At 46.2% G+C, this 27,600-nt stretch overlaps 1 protein-coding gene across 16 annotated transcripts; it reads right to left on the reverse strand.

The window, feature by feature from the left end:
- Positions 1-346: 346 nt before the first annotated feature.
- LOC117871879 (GTPase IMAP family member 2-like) lies at positions 347-27,600 on the reverse strand. 16 transcript variants are annotated; one of them, XM_034759665.1, is made up of 5 exons: positions 27,295-27,600; positions 25,400-25,465; positions 9,650-9,745; positions 4,398-4,443; positions 347-2,426 (listed from the first exon to the last, which is right to left on the reverse strand). In XM_034759665.1, exons 4-5 carry the CDS (start codon positions 4,435-4,437, stop codon positions 1,648-1,650), a joined length of 819 nt encoding a protein of 272 aa, XP_034615556.1. In that variant the 5' UTR covers positions 4,438-4,443; positions 9,650-9,745; positions 25,400-25,465; positions 27,295-27,600; the 3' UTR covers positions 347-1,647. The 16 variants fall into 16 exon arrangements, with proteins under 16 accessions (XP_034615556.1, XP_034615555.1, XP_034615561.1 ...); XM_034759664.1 differs by having other exon boundaries at positions 9,646-9,745; XM_034759670.1 differs by having other exon boundaries at positions 347-2,423; positions 27,295-27,599.

Below are 27,600 nucleotides of genomic sequence, written 5' to 3' on the forward strand. Positions count from 1 at the left end.
TGTGGGGGAGGAGGGGGGGCGGGAACACAGCGCGCTTGGGGCAGTAGGCGGGGAAGGGGGGAGCTTGGCTGGGGTGGGGGCGGAGCCTGCAGCAGGAGCCATAGGAGCCGGCAGGACCAAGCTTCTTCCCCAGCAGCTGCCTGGCCCTGGGGCCCCCCGTTGTTGGGGGGCCCATGCCAGGGCACCCTGGGTTGTACTGCAAATCCGCCTCTGCAAGATGCAGTACATGAAACTCAGAAGATTTCTCCCTGCTCTACATTTTGTTAGCAATTTGTGGTTTCACTTTCTATTCTCAGATTCTCTTATCTTTCATCTGTATGCATTGAGAACAATACCAAACTGCAATCTGTATAACTTTATTTCTGATTAAGAAAAACAGCAAAAAATCAGAACAAATATAAAGCGTCTCTGTGAGTAACAGCCCCGCTTCAGTCTCTGGAACATCCTCCATCTTGAACCGCCTCACAGCACTGCCCCTGCAGACAGGCTATGGAGACCCCTTTACATGTAAAGAAGCAGAACTGTGCATCAAAACCAGAGTGACACCTTTTGTTTGCAGATTTATATACCCCACAGTCCTGAAAAATCACTGAGGTCAGAGCCTGGAAACAGAAATCTCTGCAAAAATGAATTGCATTCCCTGAATCAGCACTGCCAGCTGTTCTATTACATGGATTTCAGCTGCAGAAAAGTTTTTGGTGTTCTCATGATTTGTTCACACAAGGTACTGGACAAACGCTGATCTCTATATTCAGAGGAAATTGCCATAGTATTTGCGGCGGTTCTAACTGATAAAGAAACTGAAGATTATTTTTTTAAAGTAACAATTCCATATATTACCATATTTCATACTCATATCTCTGGTGATTTTACATTCTTTGTTTTCAAAATATCAAAGGAAGGTAAACTTAATGAGCCACATTAATTCCTTGTGTAACTGAAGCCAATGCAGTTTCATCTACTCACAGGTCTAAATTTGGCCCTCTAAACGTTCAAGATTTAAGTTTTAATGGAAACTTTACAGTGTTCAATGTCTCAGAGTTTACATAATAACTGAAGTTATTTGACCCCTCTATTCAGGGGGCTACACTGTAGTCTGTTGCATAACTGTAAATTCACAATACTCCACTGAAATTAATAGAGCTACCCCACTGCAACCCCAGAGTAACTGGGAGCAGTTACATGGCTATAATCCAGATTACTTCACTGAAATTAATGGAATCAAACTACTGCAAATGCAGGGTAAGTGAGGGCAGAGTTTGGTCCAGAATCTTTAAAGCAACCTAATATTGAGGCCTCATGGCTGGACCACTGGACTATTCCCAGTTCTGCCACGTGCCTGCGGAGTGACTATGGGCAAATCACATCACCTCTCCTCTCTGAGCCTTAGTTTCCCCATCTGTAAAATGGGGAGTATGATACCAACCTCCTTTATAAAGCACGTTGAGGGCTACTTATGAAAATCTCTATATAAGAACTCAATAATATTATAATACATAATGTTAATAAGGAAGAAATATTAACATTATTACTTGTATTTTGTAGGAATGTGCTGCACTAACATAAGGGTGAGGGTGCCTGAGAAGCTGAGATGCAGGGTTTGAGGAGCAGCAGGGTTAGATTGCAATGAAACTTTATTAATGGCTGTTAATGAGGGACAAAAACCAGGAGAAGTACTACAACAACAACAATACAAATTGTAACAACCATGCAGCCCAAAATAACGTCACTATACTTTGTAAAACCTGCCACAGTGAAGGCTGTGAAAGCAGTTTTATTTATTCCCATAGGGCCTCTCATGTTTTGATCAGTTAAATATTCCTGTCTGATATATCTGCCCCCATTCTCCTGAACTGTTCCCTGGATCATTTCAATCAGCTCAGAAACCTGTTCAACCATTTCTGCTCCAGTTGCTTTGTTATTGAACGCACAATATCGGTTCCCACACTTCTGAATCAGCCCCTTAAGATCTTTATTATCTGAGTATCTCACGTAGTCACACAGTGAACCAACCCCTAAATCCTCTTTACGAGTGAACAGGAGAATCACGTGCCTCATGGCTTCAACTCCAAAAATCTCCTCTACTTGCTTCACTGCGTCCTTGTCTTCTGCAGTGTAACGGCCCAGCTGGGTGACCAGCAGCAGAACGTGGGGGCCAGGGGCAGAGAGTTTGATACAGTGACCAATCTCTCTACGAGTTACTGTCTCACAAACCTTTCTGTCAAAAATGGCAGGTGTGTCAATAACCACAAGCTCCCTCCCATTCCAGCTCCTTTGCCCTTTTGCACAAGTCAAAGTTACTGACTTTGCCCCGAGCTTGGACTCAAACTTTTCTTCACCAAGGATGGAGTTTCCTGTCGCACTTTTCCCAGCTCCACTTTTCCCAACGAGGATGAGTCTCAGTTCTGATCCCATATCAGGGTCTGCTGGGAACAAGTTTGACAGAGTAAGAACATGAGTGGTATTTCTACTTCTATAATTATAACTGTGAGGCCCAGGATGGGTCAGAACACTAGCCTTTTACCAGTGGGGACACTGATTCCAATTAGATGAGTTCACTAGTGGAATCCAATTTCTCGTTTTATCCTTATTAATGGTTATTCAGCCACATCATTAAACCACAACACAATTTGGCAAATCTATCATTCTCCATTAAAGCACACACCAAGGCTGGGATAGCCAGAAGGAAGGTTTCAAGTTGTGGTTGAAGGGCTTAAGATCTGTGTGTGGAGAGTGGGGGTGAGGGTCAGGACTGAAGGTGTTTGCAGAAGTTTGCCTCGTGACTGATTTTTCCCTTTATATTTATAAAGATTTAAAATTCAACACACCCACTGAAATGTAAAAATATATTGTACAGAACCTTTTGTTGTTCCTTCAGCCCACAGAGTCTGGCCAATGATACTATGGGGATACAAGAGTCTGAAGAGAATACAATGTGGTGATCTAGACTCTAGGACCCTAGAGTTTATATGGCTCTTATCACCACAGTATCTGAGTGCCCCACAATCATTACTGGATATATACTCACAGTGCCCTGGGAAATAAGGGGAAACCACCCCAATCTTAAAGAGGGGAAACTGAGAAACAGAGGCAGACTAAGTGATTTGCCTAAAGTCACACAGAGGGTCTGTGGATGAGCCAAGATTTGAACCCATCTCCTGTGGCCCTGTCCAGTGTTCTGGTCACTACAGGATCTTTCCTGCTTATCCCATACAAAATGACCCCTGCTGTGGTGAGGGGAAGTCACAGCAGATGATCCCCACCTCCAGGAACCACTTCTCCAACGAGGTGGAGGTCATGACCAAAATACACTACTTGACACAATACCTTAGAATGTAAATTTAATATGGAGACTACAAGTGAATACAAGAAACAGGTGGAGGGAGCACAAGATAACTGTGAGACTGTTATCCCTGATTACAGCTTATAAACTGCCTCACCATTGTCATGTGTTTTGTAAGCACCATGGCCTAGGTGGGTTTAGGAAGAAATGTAAAGGAGGATAATGTTGTGCAGCTTTACAGGGAGCTCCTGACATGTGCAGTTGGTGGTATGGGAGACTTTGCAAAGGTGCCTTTCCAAAAATCAGACAGTGATGAAGGCTAGCATCATTGGCAGAGTGGAGGTGCAAGTCCACTTCTGTTTACTGTATGAGAGCTGATAGATAGGGACTTAAAATTAAAGACAGTGGAAGGGGTGGAAAAGGGGGAGCCAGTGGAAGAAAGCAAAGAGGAAGGGTGATATGGTTGAAGCAAGGAGCCAGGAAGCTGTTTTATGCAATACTATATTCAATGGATAGACTTGGAGCAAGACTGCATTTGTTGAGAGCAGAGAGGAGGAGGCTGAGAGATAAACAGGGCCTGGAGGAGAGTTTTAGCAGGGCGGACAGAAAGAAAAGGCTGAATCCAAGAGAGGCTGTGCAGGAGGAAGCAGCAAGATGTAGACATGACCTGGAGATAAAGGTCTAAAGGAATGGTGGTGTAAAGATGATGCCCAGGTCATAGGCCTGAGTGACACAGAGGATGGTGGTGTTGGGCACAGTAACTAAGAAAGAGAAGAAAAGTGGAGAGTTTTATAGAGAAAGATTGAAGGCTCTGTTATGGCCATTTTGAAATTGATTTGAAGACTGGACCTCAACAATAACATGTCAGAAAGATAGGCTGAGACTTTAGTTTGGGGAGAAGGAGATAGGTCAGAAGTGTAGATTGGTGAGTTATCAGCCCAGAGGTAAAATAATATTTATGTACTAAATAGTTCGGGTCAGAGGGAAAATAGGAGGGGGCCCAGAACAGAGCCCTCTGGAATCCCCACTGAAAGTTGGTACAGGGAAGAGGAAGGTCCTCTGAATGAAGCACTGAAATGTGGCCAGAACAAGGCTCTTGGTGTAACTTTCTCACCATAGGTTATGTCTTCTCCTTTGCTCTTCCTCCCTTTCATCTCTCTCTGAAATAGTTATATTAAAATGTGTTATTTATTTAAAACATCCTTTTATCTCCAAGCTCAGAATTTAGAAAGCACGATATTAGAAATACTCTGCCATCAGCCTTGAAATCTTGATTATGGCCAGAGTAGTGAGGTTCTGAAAATGACACTTTGATTCTTAATATTTAATGTCCATCATTCTTCTTCCTCAAATTTTCCCAGTTTAGAAATAAAGACCCTGATCTAGCAAGATACTTAAGTATGTGCTTAACTTTAACCACAATTAGTGCTATTGACTTGTGACTTCGATGGAACTACTCATGTGCTTAGAATTAGACATATGCTTACATACCAAGCTGTACTGTGGCCATAGGCACTGATCCTGCAAACACTTCTTGCCTTATTTAAGAACGTGGCTAGTCCCAGTGAAGGCAATGGGTATATTCACATACACACATGTGGACGTGTTTGCAGGATTGGGCCATATCAATTTTCCTAACTGCCAGTAACTCAAGCTGCGGTGGGTATATGAAAATCAGTCTCTGGTATGGAGGTCAGGTCCATCAATGGCTCTAAGCCAAGATGCTCAGGGATGCAACCCCAGGCTCTGGGTATTCCTAAGTCTCTGCCTGACAGAAGCTGGGAGTGGATGACAGGGGAGGGATCACTCAATAAACTGCCCTGTCCTGTTCATTCCCTCTGGGGCACCTGGCATTGGCCACTGTTGGGAGACAGGATACTGGGCTAGATGGACCTTTGGTCTGACCCAGTGTGGCCATTCCTACGTACTGCTCTATGTATACAAATACATTTTCATCAGGAATCAGAACTTACATGACAGTTTGACTTTTCATGCCTCAGGTTGAAGAGAATGACCCTGAACTTCGGTATTGATTCTGCCCCTCTCTCTTTAGCTGCTCTTTTTTCTTAGAGCTCAGTCCTGCTAAGTCCTCAGTGTTCTCGCCCCAATCTCGTAAAGCACTTAAGTGCGTGCCTGACTTTAGGTATGTGAATAGTCCCACTGAAATCAGTGAGCCCATTCATATAGTAATCTCTTCTCCTTCGAATTCCTCCTCAAGTTTTAATTATACTGAGATATCCACAAGAAACTGGCTAGGTAAAGGGCCAGTGGTGATTGTGGGTATTTATTTCAGAGGGGTAGCCATGTTAGACTGTTTCAGCAAAAACAACAAGGAGTCCTGTGGCACCTTAAAGACTAACACATTTATTTGGGCATAAGCTTCCGTGTTCGGGGTACAGCAGCGGTACAGCCTGGGGGAACCAGTGGCCCCTTTGTGATGCATCTGACAAAGTGGGTTCCAGCCCACGAAAGCTTATGCCCAAATAAATGTGTTAGTCTTTAAGATGCCACAGGACTCCTTGTTGTTTTTGGTATTTATTTGTTATTTATTTAACTTTTAAATGAATTGGAAACGTGTTGTGCCCAGCTCTGGCCTATTTAATCACACGTTCTTATTGCTGTCACCTTTGTCCTTCTTCCCCACTTCCCTCCTATTGTTCATTACCTTCTCTTATTGCATCTTGTCCTTAGTTAGATGGTAAACTCTTTGCCATAGGGACTGTCTCTTCATGTGTGTTTTTACAGCACGCAGCACAATGGAGCCTTGATGGGGGCTGCTGGGCACTGATGCAATTCAAATAATGAGCAGTAACAATAAATAGGCTTGGCAAAATTTAATTGTTTGTAATTATGACAGATTACACTGCTCTACAGCCAAAATGCTTCTGAAATAAATGTAGTCAAACTTTACTAATTCTGGGTCACTGAGAACGAAAATGATGCTTAACATTGTTGATTGGCTCTAGTTTTCAAGATATGCTATTGGGTCAGTATATACGACCCTTGACTTGGGAATGGCGGAGGATAAGTGAGTTATAAAGGGAAGGGATCTCAATTTAAACCAGAAATGACTAAAATACATCTTTGACTGGATCTATGAATAAATCTATGACTGGGTTTGGACAGTACTTGCTTTTTAGGCAAAACAATGAATGATGCAATCTGAAGCTGGTATTGCGTCATACATGATATGAATTGCATCATGTTATTCCTAGAAGTCATGGATGATGCAATCATAACGAAGCTTACATCACTCTGCTGAACAAATTGCCCTATATCAGCTCTAGAAATCATAGTGTCGTGCTCTCTTATTTGTCAGTGTTTGATTTTGCAAAGGGACACATTTCTGTTTAGCCAAAGTGAGCAGAGATGCCTCGTACTTGTGTGAACAGTGCAGATAACTTCTGCTATGTTTGTGGTGAAGTGACTTTTGCATCACAAAAGCACAGTATAAGCACTATGGTTAAGAAAGCCTACCACCTTTATTTTGGCTGCAAAATTAGAGATCAGGACAAGTGGTGGGCCCCACACATATGCTGCAACACTTGTGCAACAAATCTTCGCCAGTGGTTGAACAGGAAAAGGAAATCTATACCTTTTGCAGTGCCAATGATTTGGAGAGAGCCAACAGATCATACCAGCAATTGTTACTTCTGCATGGTGCCTCCAGTTGGGAAAGGTGTGTCAAAGAAGAAAAAGTGGACTGTGCATTATCCAAACATTCCATCAGATATACGCCCAGTACCTCACGGAGAAGGACTGCCAGTTCCTGATGCACCAGAATCATTCTCACTTGAGTCAGACGAGGAAGAGGAAGAGGATGAAACTTCTGGTCCTGAACCATCAATGTCACAGGACCCACATTTTCTCCCATCCTCCTCCTCTGAACCACACCTCATAACACAAGGTGAACTGAATGACCTTGTCAGGGATTTGGAACTACCCAAGAGTAAGGCAGAGCTGTTGGGCTCCAGACTACAGCAGTGGAATCTCCTGGCAGGTGATGTTAGGGTTTCCATGTTCCATGACCGTCAAAAGGATCTTGTCCCATTCTTCTTCATGGAAGGTGATCTTGTAGCCTGCAACAACATCGATGGTGTGATGGCAGCCCTCAACATCTTTCATGATCCAGATGAGTGGAGACTGTTCATTGATTCATCGAAGACAAGTCTTAAAGCTGTTTTACTGCATAATGGCAATGTTTTGCCATCAATTCCAGTTGGTCATGCAGTCCATATGAAGGAAACTTATGACAACATGAAACAACTTTTGAGGTGCATAAACTATGACCAACATCAGTGGCAGCTTTATGGCGATTTGAAGGTTGTTGCTCTCTTGCTTGGTCTGCAGACTGGATACACAAAGTACTGCTGTTTTCTCTGCAAATGGGTTAGTTGTGCAAGAGATTCCCACTACATCAAGAAAGATTGGCCACTTCGACAGTCATTGGAGCCTGGGAGGAAAAGTGTTCAGCATCCACCACTTTTTGAATCAAGGAAGATTTTGTTACCACCCTTACATATAAGCTGGGTCTGATGAAGAACTTTGTCAAGGCCATTGACAAAACACGAGCAGCTTTCAAGTACCTCCATGGAAAATTTCCAAGGTTAAGTGAAGCTAAGATAAAGGAAGGTGTCTTTGTTGGTCCTCAGATTCGTGAACTTCTTCGAGATGATGCATTTGACCATGCACTGCGTGGCAAGGAAAAGACGGCATGGAAAGCCTTCCAGTTAGTGGCAATAAATTTTCTCGGAAACAACAAGGCAGACAACTACAGGTTGTTGGTGGAAAACCTCCTCAAGGCATACAAAAGCCTTGGTTGCAACATGTCACTAAAGATACATTTTTTGCACTCTCATCTAGATTTTTTTCCACTGAACTGCGGAGCAGTGAGCGACGAGCACGGCGAGCGATTTCACCAGGACATTGCAACAATGGAGAAACGCTATCAGGGCAAATGGAGCCCATCAATGCTTGCAGACTATTGCTGGACAATGACAAGAGATGCTCCATTTAATGAATACAAGAGACAAGCCAAGAAGAGCCGAGTAGACACTGAATAGGACTAAACTATGTACAGAATAGTTTTTTGCCTTTTGTTTCATAATAAATTTTATTTATATAATCCTTTTGCTGATTTTTAAAGTGTTACATAAACAGGACAGGTGAAATATTATCATGTAAAGCAACCATAAACACATGAAAAGACCTAGGTTTACAATTTATTTATGATTAAAACTCTACTATCTACACAATATACATAGACATAAAATGTAAAAACTTAAATATCTTAGAAACAGTAGCCAGTTTTTGCTGTGAGTTGCCAGAGCCACTATGGACCATGAAATTAGTTACTTAAGAACGTTAGAAAAACCCAAACAACTACGTTTGGCCTTATTCTCATTGGTGCTGAGGATTCTTTACAGCACTCTTGCAAGTCTAAAGGGAGCTTAAAGCTGGTTGAAATTACACTTAAACCCACCCCAAGGCCCCTTTACACTGGCTTAGGACATGTCTATAGTACAGGCACCGCAACAGCACAACTACAGCCCTGCAACCATGCCACCGTAGCACTAGAGTGTAGAAGCTCCTTCCATTGCCCTAGCTGTATCTACACCAGGGATTTGGTTAGCAAAGCTACGGCACTGAGGGGTTTACCCCAAGTACCGTGGCTATGTCGACCTAGATTTTAAGTGTAGGCCAGGCCTTAGTGTATAGGGGAATTAGTACCAAAATGTTCCACGATATGAAACACATAGGAACATGATCAATCCCAGTGCAGCAGATGAATGTCTGATGTTGTTTTTTGGGGTTTTCTCATACACATTCCATAGCGGTGCACTCAATGATCTAGGCATAATGAAAGCACCAGTGGTGGCTCCATAGTTAAGACCGAGTTGAGTGTTGGACTTAAAGTGGTGAATCAACGTTTTATTATCTATGAATAAACCAGCATGTCTTCCCCAAAATACGGTACTCCATGGCCATAGGATGAATTTTCTGAGACTTTATACATTAATTAATGAGTGAAAAATAATTAAAAATGGATCCTTTATTAAATTAAGTACCATGTGTCAGTGAGACACTCTGTATCCCAAAACAGCACCCTGGCACCGTATATTTACCAGGGTGATACGATTATGAATTGTTTTGTATAAAGTTTGCCTTGTGAGGTATCATTTTAAAAGTCTTGATCTGTTGAACATTAATATCCTGTTGAATTGTATGTGCTATTATTGTATGTAATTTATGAAGTTTTGCTATATGTGTGTTACTGAAATATGTTGTGAAGTTGGAAACACCCACCATACAACAATGGAGAAGCCAGACAGTGTTAATGGCCCATTGAGGGAACTACTCACTCACAAAGACTATCCCAGGAACCGTATACAATGGAGACTTCTCGGGGATAGCACGTAGCCAATGTCACCAGCACTGATGTGGCCAGCAAGCTGGAAGAAACTAGAAAAGAAGGGAAGTGATATCGTAACTTGGTCTTACTCTCCCCACAACTCAACACCTGGAAAGATGTCTGGAGGACAAAGTGTTTGGACGGAGGAGGGGATCCCAGACTGGAAAGGAGAATCCCAGCTTGTGTATTAAGGAACTGTATCATCAGGGTGATCCACTGCTTGATGGAAATAATGCAGGGTTTATAGAACTAAGACTGTGAATTTGTTTTATTTCTTATGTAATCAGCTTTGATCTGTACACTATTACTTATAACCACTTAAATCTTTCCGCAGTTAATAAATCTGTTTTATGTTTGACCTAAAACAGTGTCTTTTGGTTGAAGTGCTCAGCGAAATCTTAGCTCAGTTAAAAAAACTCATGAATGTTCTCTCCACACTGAGGGGGGACTAGATAATAAACTTACACTGGTCAGGCTTTTGACCAGGCAAGTCGGTACAGCTCTGGGGAGCTGGGGGGAATTGGCTGGAGCTTCTATATTGGTGGTTCATGAGTGGCCGGGAGAAGCATTCATGTAACTCAGTTGGGTGTGTCCCTTCCTGTGAATGTCGGTGTAAGTGCAGGGCCTGTCAGAGATTTGTAGCTTGTCACTGGATCACAGAGTGAGAAGGAACTCAGACTGGTAGGACAGAGGGCTCAGCAGTGCCCCAGTTCCAGGTTGCACCCCGGGGAACCCATCACAGTCAAACATTTCCTTTGGTTCTGAATGATCTCAACAACAGAATAATGACGACTCTTCAAATATCTCATGCAGTTAAAACTCACGGAGAGCTTACACACAGGCTACATTTGAAGGGTTTTTTTAGGACTGATATTTTTCCCTGTTATTCTTCATATCTCAAAGTTTATTCTTCAGCAGAGGATAACCCTCCTTCAGAGAAATATATGAAGAATTACCTTCTTTCAAAATGGCTGCCATCTCCCATTGTTCTAAATAGAGCTAAGGACACAGCTTGCCCAGAACAAAGATGGGCACCGCCGGTGGGATTCACAAGGGTACTTATGTGTCTAAACCCCAGATTCAGGAGCCTCACTCTGATTTTTAGGTATCACTGCGATTCACAAATCTCTTGCTTGGTTTCTGCCGAACCTTGTAGGGGCCTAAATTTGCTCAGCACCTAAGGATTTGATGTAAAAGTTCTTGAGGTGCCTATGTCTCCGTGCACTGCTGCCTCCTTCTAAGCGTCCAGATGTCTGTCTCCTCTCTAAGCCACAGAATGTTTCATGTACCAGGGGAAGATAGGCACTCCTCTGCCTAACTCACCTGTGGGGCTTGAGTAGGTGTGCTCAGAGTTGAATAACTCCCCACAAAACAGCGAGGGGAGCAGCTTTCCTTCACAGCTTTTAGCACAGTGCATAGAGCACTCACCCAGGATGTGGGACGCCACTACTTCAGGTCCCCCCTCTGCCTGATGAAGAGAAGCTGTGTGAACAGGGAGCTCCCACCTCTCAAGTGAGTGCTCTAACCTCACTGGGTCGGATCGGGGAGAATGACTCTATAGCCCAGTGGTTGGGGCTCTCAACTGAGAGGTGGCAGATCCCTATTCAAATCCCTTCTCCACATCAGGGAGATGGGGGACTTGAACCAGGGGTCTCCCATATCCTGGGTGAGCACCAAACCACTGGTTACAAGGGAAATCCTCCTCCTCGTTGTGTGGAGTTAAGCGGCTGCTCAGTACAGATACTGGGTCGGGCCCCGCATGCGCGTTAGGCAGACGAGTGCCCATCTTCCCCAAGTTCATGGATTGTCAGCATAAATAGACACCTGTCTCTAAGAGAGTGACAAGGCTTAGCACACACCCTTCTCACAGGTATCTCCCCTGGCTTTGGCAGCTTCCCGCCTAGCATGCTGGCTTTGTCAATCGTAGTCTAAGGCGCCAATCTTTCCCAACTCTTTGTATAGGGAGCCCAGATGCCTAACTCGGGCATTGTGGATCACAGTGTTGTCCCTGTGATTTTTTTAGGGGCTCAAAGGTACGTGTTGCAATGCTCAGCATCGCAATGCCTAAGTTGACTTGTGAATCTGGACCCACCATCTCGTCACACTTCCTGATATGATATTACATCTTCTCTGAGGGCAGATTGACTTCACTCTAATTCAAAACAATAGAAGGTAGTGGCCATTTGAAACATGGCATTATAACTGAGGGCAACCTGCGACTCAATTCCTTTGGGAACACTGGGAGGTGGCAGACATTCTGAAAAAGGGCTATTCTTGGTGAGTGTCTGTGAAGGAGAAGATTTTATGTACCAACTTCTGATCAGATATGAAGAATAACAGGAACAAATGACCACTAATCCTCAATATTACTTTTTAGAAAACTACCTCTTGCACAAGATCTACTCAGCATGGAAGGCACGAGGCAGAGAGTGCAGATAGTCACAGGTTTTAAGGCCAGAAGGATCCATTATGAGCATCTTGTCTGACCTCTTGCATACAAAGGCCATAGCATTTGACTCAGTAATTCCTGTGACAAGGCTATAACTTTTGGTGGAGTATAGCATATTTTTTTAAAAGACATCCGGACTTGATTTAAAGACATCAAGTGATGGAGAATCCAATAGGTCTGTAGTTAAGTGTTAGGAGTGCTAATGACAATGTAGGAATCAAGCCTGTATTTTCGCCTGAGATAGAATTTTGGGTCTTGCTTGCCTGTTTGATTTTTTACATTTTTTACATTCCTACTAATATACGTTAACAAAGGAATCTGTACTAATATGTATGGGTCTGTTAGTATAATGGGAACAGGTAAAAAAACAGTTAAAGTGTTACTGGGCATGGTTTGAGTGACGCTGCACTCGATATGCTTTATAAAAATACGTTTGTAAGTGTGAATATGATATAACTGGAATATGCTTTATGCAAAAGGTCTCTTGTAAGGTGTCATTACAAAGCTTATATTCTACTGAGTGTGTTCATCCTATTTGTATGAATGTATCATTCTTGTATCTGAAACTAGGAATATAAAATATAATTCTGAGGTCCTATTGTGGTTATGCAAAGTGTTGGCCATTAATGGTGGTTTAGAAACGCAGCCATTAACTAGGACAACTGGTTGTAAATTGCTCCGTTTGCTAGTAAGCCTTCCTGTATAGCTGTGTGCCAGCCAGTGGGTAATGAAGTCTTACAGTGACATGTGATCACATGATACTGGAATCCATCTTAAACCTAGTGCTTTTCTATTTAGAAGGAAGGGTGGGAACCCAGAAAGAGATAAAGGATTCCCGCCTTGTGCCAAAGCTATAAAAGGGGTTGGAACCTGCAGTCATGTGGAATCCCCTGCTTTTCACCTAAGATGCCTTCTGGAACTAACAAGGATTGTACCGGGGAAAGGATTGGGCCCAGACTAGGAAGGAGTCTAGTCTGTGAAAGAAGCTTATTGGAACATCTGTGAGGGTGAGATTTACCTGTAAACAGTTTCTTAATGTATTAGGCTTAGACTTGCGTGTTTTGTTTTATTTTGCTTGGTGACTTACTTTGTTCTGTCTGTTATTACTTGAAACCACTTAAATCCTACTTTTTTATACTTAATAAAATCACTTTTATTAATAAACCCAGAGTAAGTGATTAATACCTGGTGGAGCAAACAGCTGTGCATATCTCTCTATCAGAGATATAGAGGGTGGACAATTTATGAGTTTACCCATCACCGTGGGAGTATAATATATGAGTGCACACTTGAAGACTGCCTCAACCCCTATCTTAAAGCAAGGTCAAGCAACCAGTCGGGAGGGGCAAGGGAGGATGGGGGGGGAGGTATAAAACACGAAAAGGCTAAAGAAACGCCTGTCCCTCACAGTAGCACAACCTCACTGCTTACCCCTCCCATGGGATACAAAAGAGGTGGGACGAAGACAGTACCGCAAGTAAGGTGGTACGCTCTGGTACGCTGTACCACTAAGCTGTTTTCAGCTGGTACAGCATGGAGGAATAAAACAGGAGGAGCCAGCTGTCCCCCTCATCTCCTCTCAGGGTCTCTGGCAAGGTTGTACACCTCCTGCCCTTCTACTGAGCTGCCGCGTGAAGGATTGCTCTCTATAAATATATCAGAGGGATAAATACCAGGGAGGGAGAGGAATTATTTCAGCTCAGTACCAATGTGGACACAAGAACAAATGGATATAAACTGGCCAGCAGGAAGTTTAGACTTGAAATTAGACAAAGGATTGAAACCATCAGAGGAGTGACGTTCTGGAACAGCCTTCCAAGGGGAGCAGTGGGGGCAAAAGACATATCTGGCTTCAAGACTAAGTTTGATGAGTTTATGGAGGAGATGATATGATGGGATAGTCAAAGATCAATAAATTGCCAAAATTAGGCTATTAGCGGTAAATATGCCCAATGCCCTGTGATGGGACGTTAGGTAGGGTGGGATCTGAGTTGATACAGAGAATTCTTTCCTGGGTGCTGGCTGGTGAGTCTTGCCCACATGCTCAGGGTTTAGCTGATTGCCATATTTGGGGTCAGGAAGGAATTTTCCTCCAGGGCAGATTCGCAGAGGCCCTGGAGGTTTTTTGCCTTCCTCTGCAGCGTGGGGCACGGGTCACTTGCTGGAGGATTCTCTGCACCTTGAAGTCTTTAAACCATGATTTGAGGACTTCAATATCTCAGACATAGGTTATAGGTTTGATACAGGAGTGGGTGGGTGAGATTCTGGGGCCTGTGTTGTGCAGGAGGTCAGACTAGATGATCATAATGGTCCCTTCTGACCTTTGTCTATGAGTCTAACTGCCACCAGCTCCTGCTGTACTGCCCCGAGTTCCCCTCCTTCCAGGTAACATAGATGGGAGAGGAGGGGAAGAACGTGGGGGTTCCGGGCTGAGGACAGGGCGGAATCACATGGGGGATCAGGTGAGGAGGTCATATCCCCCCCTTAGCTGGTTTGCCCTCCCCCTCGCATACCAGAAAAAAAGTTTGTTTACTTGCACCACTGGACGAAGACCCCAGACTCACGACACTCCAAAACGGAACATGACAATGAGTTGTAAGAAGTGCGACCGAGGGTGTGCATTTCAGGAATAATTATGCCTGCTAAGGAGGTGGGGATGGGACACTGGGAAATAAGGCTCTGTGGCATCAGAGTTATTGTATACATGCTTGCTGGAAACTACCCCCAATAAACATTGCATTGCGCTGCACTTTGGACTGCTGGTCTTCTGCTTTCTGTCTGCGTGACAACAACCAGGGGAGAGGGTAAACGGAAAGCCCTCCCACATGAAGTTGCTCCAACAGTTAATTACTCTCTCTGTTAAAAATACGTGCCTTATTTCTAGTTTGACTTTGCTTCAGCTTCCAACCACTGAATCTTTTTATGCTTTAATCTGCTAGATATAGGTACTTATAGACTGTGACCAACTTTCTCTTGGATCAAAGAAATAGATCGAGCTTCTTAAGTTTTTCACTATAAGGCAGGTTTCCCAGACCTCATTCTTGTCACTCTTGTTTAAACCATCTCCAATTTGTCAACATAATGTTTGAAGTGTGGACGCAGGAGCTGGACAGTGTTCCAGTAACGGTCTCACTCATGTTGTATACAGGTGATATCTGCTTGTACATCCAAGAGTTGTGTTAACCCTCTTAGCTACAGCATTGCACTGGGAGCTCATGTTAAACAGGTTATACGTTGTAATCCCTAAGTCCTTTTCTGTGTCACTGCATTCCAGGATGCACTCCCCTGTCTTGTAAGTGTGACCTACACATTCTTTGTTCCTAGATGCATGACCTTGCATTTGGCTATGTTAAAAAGTGTGTTGTTATAATGCTCTATAATTGATCTAGCCCCATTGTTATTTACCACTCCACCAATGTTTGTGTCATCTACAAACTTTACCAGCAATGATTTTATATTTTCTTCCATATCATTGATAAAGATATTGAACAGCACTGGGCCAAGAATAGGTCCCTGTGGGACCCCATGAGAAGCTCCCACACAAGAATGATCCCCTATTTACAATTACTTGTAGGGCTCTACCAGTTAACCATTTTTGTTTTATTTAATGTGAGCTATGTTGATATTGTATTAATGCTTTTTTATCAGAATGTGATTGGGGACTAAACCACATGTCTTACAGAAGCCTGAATGCAATACTGTGTATCAACCAAACTTGTGATCTCATGAAAAAATATTTAATTTTTTCCATAAAACCAAGTTGATTAGAATTAATTCTGTTTCCATCCTTTAATTCTTTACTGATTGCATCCCATATCACCTGTTCTAGGATTTTGCTCAGGACTAATGCCAGGTTAAGCAGCCTATAGTTTTCTGCTTTACTTCACCATTACAGACTGGCATTTAGTCACTGGTCTCCACTGGGAGATCCAGCAGGCATAATCTTTGGGGGAGGAAGTGTGCATCCACTATCATCCTTTGGGATGCTTTTGTCTCTGGGCTGCCTCCTCCCAGCAGCCTAGAGTGTGGATTCTATCCCCGGAGCACAGCTCAGCATGTACTTCCACCAGTTTCAAGGACTGGAATTGGTCATAGGCCCGATGCAGGGAGCACAGAGGTGGAAGGTTTCTTGCACCGATCCTGCACCTCCAAGCTAGCACAAGGGCATGTCTAACCCTGCACTAAACATTCACATAATCTGATGAGCAGCAACTATGCTATTGTTCTTTCTCCTCCCCCAAGGAGTGAACCTGATGGTCATAGGACAGTAGAAAGGCAGGGACAGCAGACCCCCATCCTGTCTCCTGACCAATAATTCCTTGTGGGTGTAAAGCCTCTAAAAGGGCCTGTTCTCTTTGGACAGGTTTTGGAGGTTGCTTGAGACCCCAGGCAGCTCAGGAATTTTGCCTGCAGTGTCATCTTTTGACTATCCGCAGTCGCTGTGCTACTTGTGCCACATACAGCAGCAGTCAGGGATGGTACCCAGTTGCCCCTCTGTGATGTGAACTGGGCAGAGGTTTCGAACTGGGCAAAATGCAGTGGAACGACCTCTCCCCTTTTCACTCGGAGCTCAGCAGCAAACCTCATCCCTCCCTCAGTGGAGGAAGGAGCACAGGGGAAGCCCCCTTCTGTGCAAATTGAAGACAGGGCAGCTTCTGGAATCTGTTGGGATACTGGGGACTGAGAGCCACTGGCGCCTGCCAATGGGAATCAGATGATCCCAGGAGCAAGGTGGGAAGGGAGCCAGGGATGAGGTGAGTAAGGGAGCTGGGGTTTTGTTTTTGCACATTTCCTGTGCACTTATGATTGAAGTGGTGAACAGCGGAGGCTAACAGAGGGAGTTTGCCTGGGATCTGTCAGAGAGGAGGTACGCTAAGTGCTGCATTAGGGGGCTGTGTTGGTGAGTATCTGAGTGTCTGTTGCAGGGGACAGTTGGTCAGTTTGACCGTGTGCTTGATTGTTTGATTGTTTGTTTGTTTGAACAGTGTGAATTGGGAGTGCTTTGTTCCAGGTGGGCCTTGAGTGGGCCTGACTGTTATAAAAAGGCAGTCAGCAGCGAACCAGCTGAGCGGCGAACAGCGGAGGCTAACAGAGGGAGTTTGCCTGGAAGTTTGCCTGGGGAGAGTCCACTGAGGCTTTCATCTTGCGGGCTTCTGTGAGTTGCTGGAACAGCTGAAGAAGCTCTTAGTAGGAAGAAATTATGGAAGGAGAGCGTTCAGTTGTTGTAACCTGCAGAGATTGTGCCATGTTTGTCCACAGCAACCAAAGGACAGAAGCGACTTTGTCTGGACAAAGTGTAAGCTGGTCTCCATATTGGAAGAGAAGGTTCGAGGTCTGCAGCAACAAGTATCGACCCTGCGTTGCATACGAGAAAATGAAGATTTCCTGGATAGACGTCAGGAGATGCTTCTACAGGCACAACATTCTGAAGATTCAGAGCAGGCGCAGCAGGGACAGAAGGATTGTGAAGAGGTTTGGCAGCATGTGACCTCCAGAAGAAGAAAGAGGAGCGTCCATGTACCAGCAATGGAGATACAGGTGAGCAATCGTTTCCATGTTCTCTCTACAGGTACTAATGCGGAGAGTGGAGAAGATAATACATCTGAGAGAAGGGAGCAGAAGGAGACTCCACCGATTGGAAGGCATGAGATGCACTGTCCTAGGGATGGGGGTTCCACGATCACCACTCCCAAGAGAAGGAGGTGGGTGGTGGTGTTCGGGGACTCTCTCCTCAGGGGGACTGAGTCATCTATCTGCCGCCCCGACCAGGAAAACCGAGAGGTCTGCTGCTTGCCAGGAGCTAGGATTCATGATGTGACGGAGAGGCTGCCGAGACTCATCAAGCCCTCAGATCACTACCCCTTCCTGCTTCTCCACGTGGGCACCAATGATACCGCCAAGAATGACCTTGAGTGGATCACTGCAGACTACGTGGCTCTTGGAAGAAAGATAAAGGAGTTTGAGGCGCAAGTGGAGTTCTCGTCCATCCACCCCGTGCAGGGTAAAGGCCTGGGTAGAGATTGTCGAATTGTGGAAGTCAATGAACGGCTATGCAGGTGGTGTCGGAGAGAAGGCTTTGGATTCTTCGACCATGGGATGGTGTTCCAAGAAGGAGGAGTGCTAGGCAGAGACGGGCTCCACCTAACGAAGAGAGGGAAGAGCATCTTCGCAAGCAGGCTGGCTAACCTAGTGAGGAGGGCTTTAAACTAGATTCACAAGGGGAAGGAGACCAAAGCCCTGAGGTAAGTGGGGAAATGGGATACCGGGAGGAAGCACGAGCGGGAGAGTGCAAGATGGGAGGACTTCTGTCTCAGACTGAGAAAGCGGGACAATCAGCGAGTTATCTTAAGTGCCTATACACAAATGCAAGAAGCCTGGGAAACAAGCAGGGAGAACTGGAAGTCCTGGCACAGTCAAGGAACTACGATGTCATTGGAATGACAGAGACTTGGTGGGATAATTCACATGACTGGAGTACTGTCATGGATGCATATAAACTATTCAGGAAGGACAGGCAGGGCAGAAAAGGTGGGGGAGTTGCATTGTACATAAGAGAGGAGTATGACTGCTCAAAGCTCTGGTATAAAACTGCAGAAAAACCTGAGAGTCTCTGGATAAAGTTGAGAAGTGTGAGCAACAAGGGTGATATCCTGGTGGGAGTCTGCTATAGACCACCAGACCAGGGGGATGAGGTGGACGAGGCTTTCTTCCAGCAGCTAATAGAAGTTACTAGATCACAGGCCCTGGTTCTCATGGGAGACTTTAATCACCCCAATATCTGCTGGGAGAGCAATACAGCGGTGCACAGACAATCCAGGAAGTTTTTGGAAAGTGTAGGGGACAATTTCCTGGTGCAAGTGCTGGAGGAACCAACTAGGGGCAAAGCTTTTCTTGACCTGCTGCTCACAAACAGGGAAGAATTAGTAGGGGAAGCAAAAGTGGATGGGAACCTGGGAGGCAGTGACATGAGAGGGTCGAGTTCAGGATCCTGACACAAGGAAGAAAGGAGAGCAGCAGAATATGGACCCTGGACTTCAGAAAAGCAGAATTTGACTCCCTCAGGGAACAGATGGGCAGGATCCCCTGGGAGAATAACATGAGGGGGAAAGGAGTCCAGGAGAGCTGGCTGTATTTTAAAGAATCCTTATTGAGGTTGCAGGAACAAACCATCCCGATGTGTAGAAAGAATAGTAAATATGGCAGGCGACCAGCTTGGCTAAACAGTGAAATCCTTGCTGATCTTAAACACAAAAAAGAAGCTTACAGGAAGTGGAAGATTGGACAAATGACCAGGGAGGAGTATAAAATTACTGCTCACGCATGCAGGATTGAGATCAGGAAGGCCAAATCACACTTGGAGTTGCAGCTAGCAAGAGATGTTAAGAGTAACAAGAAGGGTTTCTACAGGTATGTTGGCAGCAAGAAGAAAGTCAAGGAAAGTGTGGGCCCCTTACTGAATGAGGGAGGCAACCTAGCGACAGAGGATGTGGAAAAAGCTAATGTACTCAATAACTTTTTTGCCTCTGTCTTCACGAACAAGGTCAGCTCCCAGACTGCTGCACTGGGCAGCACAGTATGGGGAGGTGACCAGCCCTCTGTGGAGAAAGAAGTGGTTCGGGACTATTTAGAAAAACTGGACTAGCACAAGTCCATGGGGCCGGATGCGCTGCATCCGAGGGTGCTAAAGGAGTTGGCGGATGTGATTGCAGAGCCATTAGCCATTATCTTTGAAAATTCATGGCGATCGGGGGAGGTCCCGGATAACTGGAAAAAGGCTAATGTAGTGCCCATCTTTAAAAAAGGGAAGGAGGAGGATCCGGGGAACTACAGGCCAGTCAGCCTCACCTCAGTCCCTGGAAAAATCATGGAGCAGGTCCTCAAGGAATCAATTCTGAAGCACTTAGAGGAGGAAAGTGATCAGGAACAGTCAACATGGATTCACCAAGGGCAAGTCGTGCCTGACTAACCTAATTGCCTTCTATGATGAGATAACTGGCTCTGTAGATGAGGGGAAAGCAGTGGATGTGTTATTCCTTGACTTTAGCAAAGCTTTTGATACAGTCTCTCACAGTATTCTTGCCGCCAAGTTATAAAGAAGTATGGGCTGGATGAATGGACTGTAAGGTGGATAGAAAGCTGGCTAGATCGTCGGGCTCTACCCGTAGTGATCAATGGCTCCATGTCTAGTTGGCAGCCGGTATCAAGCGGAGTGCCCCAAGGGTCGGTCCTGGGGCCGGTTTTGTTCAAGATCGTCATTAATGATCAGTAGCGGATTTGTATGTAAGAGGTGCTGTGGCGCCAGGCATTGGTGCCATGGCGCCGGGCCCACGGGCCGAAGGGGCCCAGGGAAGCCGCTCTTCCCCGCGCTTTAGTGCTGCCGGCGCTGGGCTCCTGCTGTGTAGCCAGGCAGGGTCTGCAGCAGCAGCCAAGTTCCTCCCCCAGCGCTGCCCCACCCTCCCTGCTGCCGATCAGCTGTAGTCTGTCTCCCAGCAGCAGGAGGGAGGGGTGGGGAAGGGCTGAGATCCGGCAAGCTAGCCGCTCCTGGGAGGAGGAGAGGCGGGGCTGGGCCTTGGGGAGGGGGGGAATGGGGCCATGGGGGGCCCACGAGCCATCAGCTGTTCAGTGGGGCGGGGGGCAGAGGGGGATGGAGGAATCATTGCAGAGCCACCAATGAAGGACGTTTGTCTGGCTCTGAGTTGCTGATCAGAATGGCTGGTCACCGGTGCAGTGGGCAGGGCTGGTTAGGTGTTTTTTGGCCACCAGCCAATCAGCGAGGGGAACTCTGCTCCTGGAGCAGGGGCTGAGCGACCCCACAGGTGCAGCCCCACCTCCTTCTCCCACCTGCTGCTTCTCGTGGGCAGCCGGCTGCTGTCTATGGCGCTAGTGCAGCTCCCAGCCTCGCTTCAACCTCCCACCCAGCTAAAGGCAGCCGGGAGCAGCAGTGAGCTGGTAAATGTATTTCAAAGGGGGTCTTGGGGTGAGGGGGGCTGGGGGAGACTGAAACCCCTTTCCGGGTGGCTGTGCTGAGAGCCGACTGCTGGCGGGGTGGCAGTCTGCATGGTGGGGGTCTGGGAGGCACCAGCTGCCACCCCAGCTCTCTGCATTTGGCAGGGGGCTCAGCCAGAGGCATCTCCAAAAACATCCCCTGCACCCCCACAGCACAGAGACTGAGAGTACCAGGCCCTGCCGGGCAGCTGGACCAGGACAGGCATGGTGGGGGGGGGGCATCTCCTGGTCTCTCCTGCGGGGTGTGGTGCCCCCCCTGCTTGCCCTCCCTCCCCAGGTAGAGACGCCTGCCTCTCAGAGACAGTGGCCACATATGTAGTGCGCTTTGTCCCCCTCCCTGGCATCTGGGTGACTGCCTCTTAGGGGGCTGGAAGAAAAGAGGCAGTGGGGAAGAGGGATGGGGGATGGGTAGGAGAGGGAAACTGAGGCTATCAGGGGAAAGTGTCCTAGCAGTGCAATCTCTGCCTTGGGGTGTGGATGGAATTGTCTCCCAAGGGAAGGCTGGAACTATCTGCCGCTGTAGTAGGTGTTTAGTCCATGTGCTCTGGGTGGGCCGCGTGCTGAAGGTTACCGATCCCTGGGATAGGGAAAATGGGGGCCCAGCAGCAGCTGGGGCTCCCCTGTTAAGCAGGCCCATCAAACCCTCACCCTGACAAGCCCCACCTCCCCTGCATCTGTACCACCCTGATGACCCCCCCCCCGACACCCTCCCCACTGAGCCCCAACCACCTGCACCTGGACCCCCATTCAAATGAACCCTGTAGATAAATCTCTGTATTAAGCATCTTCACATAACTCTGAAACCTTTCATATGACTTTGTATTATGCCTCTTCATATAACCCTGTATTAAGCTATTTTCATACAACTTCGTATCAAGTCCTTTGATATAGGAACTTTGTATTAGATCCCTATGTAGAAAAACTTATAGAAAACTTTGTGTTAAGCCTTAGTATAATGTTATAGCCCCTAAGGATAGTTAAAGTAGAAAAAAAATGTCTTTTTGCTAGGAGTAGAATAAGATACCCCTCCCTACACTCCCTTAATCAATTGGCATGTTGAATGAATGAGGTGTGAATGAGCAAGGCGTGGAAGGCATGCACCTCCAGACAGCTAGTTAGAGAGGGGATGGATGCCAGACCCAAGGACAATCAAACTTGTCAAGTGGGCTCACTAAAGAAGAGCAGAGATATTGAGGGCCTGGGGGAGGGGGGTTAGAATCAAGCACTTTCTTTTGGAAACAACCTCTTTGAACAGTATTGGGACAACACCCAGAAGGAAGCAGCACAAAGGACCAATGGACACAGATTTTGAAGCTGGTACAGATTTGCATGAGAGGGAAGCTGCTATAAATGTGAGGGGTCTTGCAGAGGACCCTGGGTCTTGTCAACATCGGAGCATTGATCCAGATCGGCTAGAAGCCCGGCTCCACCCCTCCCCTTTCTAACTCACCTGGCCAGTGAAGTTAAGGGGAGCAACTAGTTGGTAACAACAAGACGGAGTGTGTTTGTGTGTGTGTATGTGAGTGCATGAGTGTAATATAGATCATATGCATATGATGCAGTGTTGATTGATGCATGTATTAGCAATGATTGTGGCATTTGCCTTATTCCCTGTGAAAAGATCCTGTGCAGTACAACAACCCCACCTCCCCTGCACGCAGACCCCCTCCCCCGCTGAGTTCCAACCACTTTCACTGGGTCCCCCCTGCAGACTCCCATTGCCCCTGCACCTGGCACCTCCCTGTGCATCCAGATCCCCCACTGAGCTGCCTGCAGCCAGACTTCCCCCCCCCCGAACCCTCTTACCCCCCCCACAGAACCCTCTTACCCCCATCTGGATCTCCCCGCACTAAGTCCCTCTGCACTCGGATCCTGCTGCCGGGCTGAGCCTCCCTGCCCACATCTGGTGAGCCTGGCACAAAAGGGGCAGGGCCCCAGGGTGTTTCTGTGGCAGGCCTGGCCCTTGTGCTGTGTCAGGGTCAGGTTCAGTCTCACTGCCAAGTCCCTGTCCCAGGGGGGTGGGAGAGGCTGCAGGGTGATCTCCCACCTCTATGCAGCCAGTGGCCAGTGCTCCCCACTGCCATGGTGGAGCTTCCACATGTATTATTAAAAAAACCAGAATTTTAAAATATGATGCACAGAATTTGATGCAGAATTCCCTCCGGAATATGGGGCACATACAGCTGTGATGGTGGGACTGTGAAGGGGGTGCTGGACAGGAGGGGATCTGTGGGTGGGGGGGCTGGGCAGGGGGTATGGTGTGCAGGGTGCTGTGCAGTTGTAGCCGGAGGGGTCTCTAGGCAGGGGGTGCTGGGCATAGGGATCTGCGGAGGAAGTCTCTGGGTGAGGGGGTAGTGACATAAGGGCAGGGCACCATGCCGGGGGCAGTGTGGAAGGGGCACGCTGGCAGCGCAGGGCTGGGCAAGCCAGTGTGCATCTAGCAATTTGGGGTTTGTAAACAGTGCCCTTGTGCTGGGCTGAGTGGGGCCACTCCTGCTGCGCTGCATCTCATTGCCCCCAACCGGCCCCTCGCTCTGCGGATCGCCCCCCATCACATGCCCTACTTCCCCAATGAGGGTCCACAAATATGTTTGGCGCCAGGCCCACAAAAAGTTAATCCAGCCCCGTTAATGATCTGGAGGATGGGGTGGACTGCACTCTCAGCAAGTTTGCAGATGACACTAAACTGGAAGGAGTGGTAGATACACTGAAGGGTAGGGATAGGATACAAAGGGACCTAGACAAATTAGAGGATTGGGCCAAAAGAAACCTGATGAGGTTCAACAAGGACAAGTGCAGAGTCCTGCACTTAGCACGGAAGAATCCCATGCACTGCTACAGACTAGGGACCGAATGGCTCAGAAGCAGTTCTGCAGAAAAGGACCTAGGGGTTACAGTGGACGAGAAGCTGGATATAAGTCAACAGTGTGCCCTTGTTGCCAAGAAGGCTAACAGCATTTGGGGCTGTATAAGTAGGGGCATTGCCAGCAGATCGAGGAACGTGATCATTCCCCAGTATTCGACATTGGTGAGGCCTCACCTGGAGTACTCTGTCCAGTTTTGGGCCCCACACTACAAGAAGGATGTGGAAACATTGCAAAGAGTCCAGCTGAGGGCAACAAAAATGATGAGGGGGCTGGAGCACATGACTTATGAGGAGAGGCTGAGGGAACTGGCGTTATTTAGTCTGCAGAAGAGAAGAATGAGGGGGGATTTGATAGCTGCTTTCAACTACCTAAAAGGGGGTTCCAAAGAGGATGGATCTAGACTGTTGTCAGTGGAACCTGATGATAGAACAAGGAGTAATGGCCTCAAGTTGCAGTGGGGGAGGTTTAGGTTGGATATTAGGAAAAACTTTTTCACTAGGAGGGTGGTGAAGCACTGGAATGGGTTACCTAGGGAGGTGGTGGAATCTACTTCCTTAGAGGTTTTTAAGGTCAGGCTTGACAAGGCCCTGGCTGGGATGATTTAGTTGGGAATTGGTCCTGCTTTGAGCAGGGGGTTGGACTAGATACCTCCTGAGGTCTCTTCCAACCCTGATATTCTATGATTCTAAGTTTCTACTTGTCATTTTCACACACACACACTCTGTGGCTGGGCAGGGAAGTTTAAACAATCCACACAATTTATTCTCTCTTTTAAAACACTCCTGATTTCTAAGCCAGGTGCTTGAAGAGCTGGGATGGGGAGGCTGCGTGAAGGACAGAGCCCAGTAGGGCTGCCGAATAAAGGCCTGGAGGAAGTCACAGAGCCTGGGCCACAGGGGGTCAGGGGACAGAAAACAGAATAGGGAGCGGCCTGAAATGGGACTCGGTTTGGAGCCCAGAGGCAGCAGCCTCTGAGGCTCGTAAAGGAGCAGTCACCCCAGTAAGCGGTGGCAGCCAAGGTGCCCCAGACCCTGAGCATTAGCCAGGGAAAGGGTTCAGTGATATCTCAGCAGCTCTGCTGGCAAAGGCAGGTGTAGGGCACGGAAAGGTGGGCCTGGAAGCCTAATTGTCAGCCAGAGGAGGAGTAAGCTGGAGGTGTGAGGCATCTGCTACCTCTAGATGCCAGGAGGAAAATACAGAAGGTGGTACCCAGACTCTGGAACTGGCCCTCTCTCCCTGGGACCTTTCAGCCGATAGAGGGGCAGCCCAAGTGCTCTGCCTGAAAAGTCTCACATGCAATGGACCCTCTTACAGCTCTATCGGACTGTCCCCTAGAGGGTGAGCTATTTTGTGACAAATGAGTGCTTCAGTTTGCCACTTACAAATGCTGGAACTGCAGCAGCCTCTGGAGTGAAGGGCAGCCGTTAACCAGTGGGCAGGTCTCTGTGCTAGAGTGGGGGAAGGAGACAATTTGGTCAATGACACTGGGACAAATCCTACTTGCAAAAAAATCGATCATGACTGTGTCCACACCCAGCCAAGAGAACTCCTGCACTGCAGATTTGGTCTGAGAAATCCAAACGCTTAAACTACATGAAAACGATTTTATCTGCAGCATCTTGAGAACTAAATTTGAACAGTAGCTCCTCGGAAACTACATATTTAGATGTAGTGTTTAAATTCCTAACTTGCCCCTTCAGCAGAGCTTGAATTCTCCAGTACTACTTTGGGTGCCCGCACTGAGCATTCCCATACCTGAACACATTCGGATTCCTTTACAATTAACCTTAACTCTGAACTTGCACAATTTGTGCTACTTGTTTTTAGGGTAATTGCAACATTCTTGTAATAAATATTCATTAACCTGAACTCCAGGCTAACGTAGCTTTTTCTCTGGGAATAAATATGTAATGAATGTTAAGTACTCTTGGCTTTTGTCATATGTAGTAAATATGACAGGACGTGCTTGAATTACTTATTTCCCCTCTCCCTTTAACACCCGCAACCCCCGCAGCCTTTCCTGCCTCTGCTCATTTGCGTCACTGTTGTTCCTTGTTCTAAGCTAAGGCCCTGATCCTGCAGACACTAACACTCACACATACATTTAACGACATGAGGTGTCCAAATTGATTTAAACGGCACATCAATGTTTGCAGGATCAGAGCCTCAGATCAGTAGCTCTGCAGGGATTTACTCTGACTCCACATGTTTTTCTAAGTCAAATAATAAAATGTGTTGATAGAAATTAAATTTCATCTCGACTCTATCCACACCCAGCCAACAAAACCTGCATTTTGCAGGTTTGGTTTGAAAAATGGGCGCACTGAACTACATGAACATTCTCTATAAAAAAATCCCTATTGATGTCGCCGTTTGAACGTATATTTTTGTGGAACTGATATATGATTAAAAGTGTGACTGATATGTCAGATCATCAACAGGTAAATACAAACCTAGGAAAATTAACAAGTTCAAAACCAAGTAAAGAAATTCACTGAAATGATCTTAAATGATTCATGATTTAACCATTTAAAGAATTACTTCAAATATTTAAATATTTTAGAAAAAAAATGTAAGCTAACAGATTTAGGATCTAGATAGTATAGTATGAGCTCTGAAAATTCAGGTTGCAGTGTTCTTCCCATCAATTGCTGGAACCATTAAAACTCTCACTTTCCTCTCCTAGTCTCACTGCTTAGCTGACAAATGATTCAGAACAATATTTCTATAAATAGTATAGAAATAGTATATTTCTAACCAAAAATTCGCAAGTCATTTTAACTACAGACTAGGTTATGGGGTGGTCAGTGACTTCAGAGAGGGTCTGAGGACCCAGTTCATCCCTGTGCCAGAGCTAAACTTGACACAGGGAAAAGGTATAACAAGACCTTTGCATCTCCTCAAACCTGAGATAAATACAGCTGCCCAGAAATGGACCCGGCTTCCCAGAAGCTATCACAGCTGTTCAGATTCACTATTTCTATCAGCTGTAAATCTGGTGAATTCTCTTAAAACTTTTAATAATTTCTTCCCATCTGCTCCCTTCTACCCTTTGGGAATAGGTATGAGGCAGTACTGATGCCCAGAGAGAATTCACCATGTTCCCTGTATTGTCTCCTGGTAACTCAGTAGCATTTTCAGCTTTGTAACCAACTTTAAATTCACCTTAAATGCCTACACAAACAACCCCTTCACACACTCCTCACCCCTGTTACCACCCAGACAGACAGATAGACACACACACACACACACTCTCTCTCTCTCTCTCTAACGTTACCTCTATGCTGAAGGCTCAGCTTGAAGATCAAATCATTATTTCTTCTGATTAAGCCAATATTTCCAATTTCTTCACTGTCCTCCAGGCTGCTGGTTGCCTGTCATTCAAACAAGAATGACTGGTTGCCAGTTTCTTTCGTTTAACAGCAGTGTCAGATTAATAACTGATGAGACTGAGGACAAATGTGAAAATAAAAAGAAAGAAAGAGTCAATGATTTAAACTTCCTCTGCTTATACGTGATGTGGGGCGAACCAAAGCCACTGAACAGCAAATACACAATTGGGAGTTTTACAGGAAGTCGGCTT

This window comes from Trachemys scripta, chromosome 2 (genome assembly GCF_013100865.1).
Source record: "Trachemys scripta elegans isolate TJP31775 chromosome 2, CAS_Tse_1.0, whole genome shotgun sequence".
Taxonomy (NCBI): Eukaryota; Metazoa; Chordata; order Testudines; family Emydidae; genus Trachemys; species Trachemys scripta.

Coding starts and splice junctions, on each gene's coding strand:
- LOC117871879 (XM_034759668.1), bottom strand. CDS start 4,437: ATGAAAGGGAGGAAGAGCAAAGGAGAAGACATAACCTATG. Junction 2,427..4,397: donor AGGAGAAGACATAACCTATG/GTGAGAAAGTTA, acceptor ACTTGTTCCCAG/CAGACCCTGATATGGGATCA.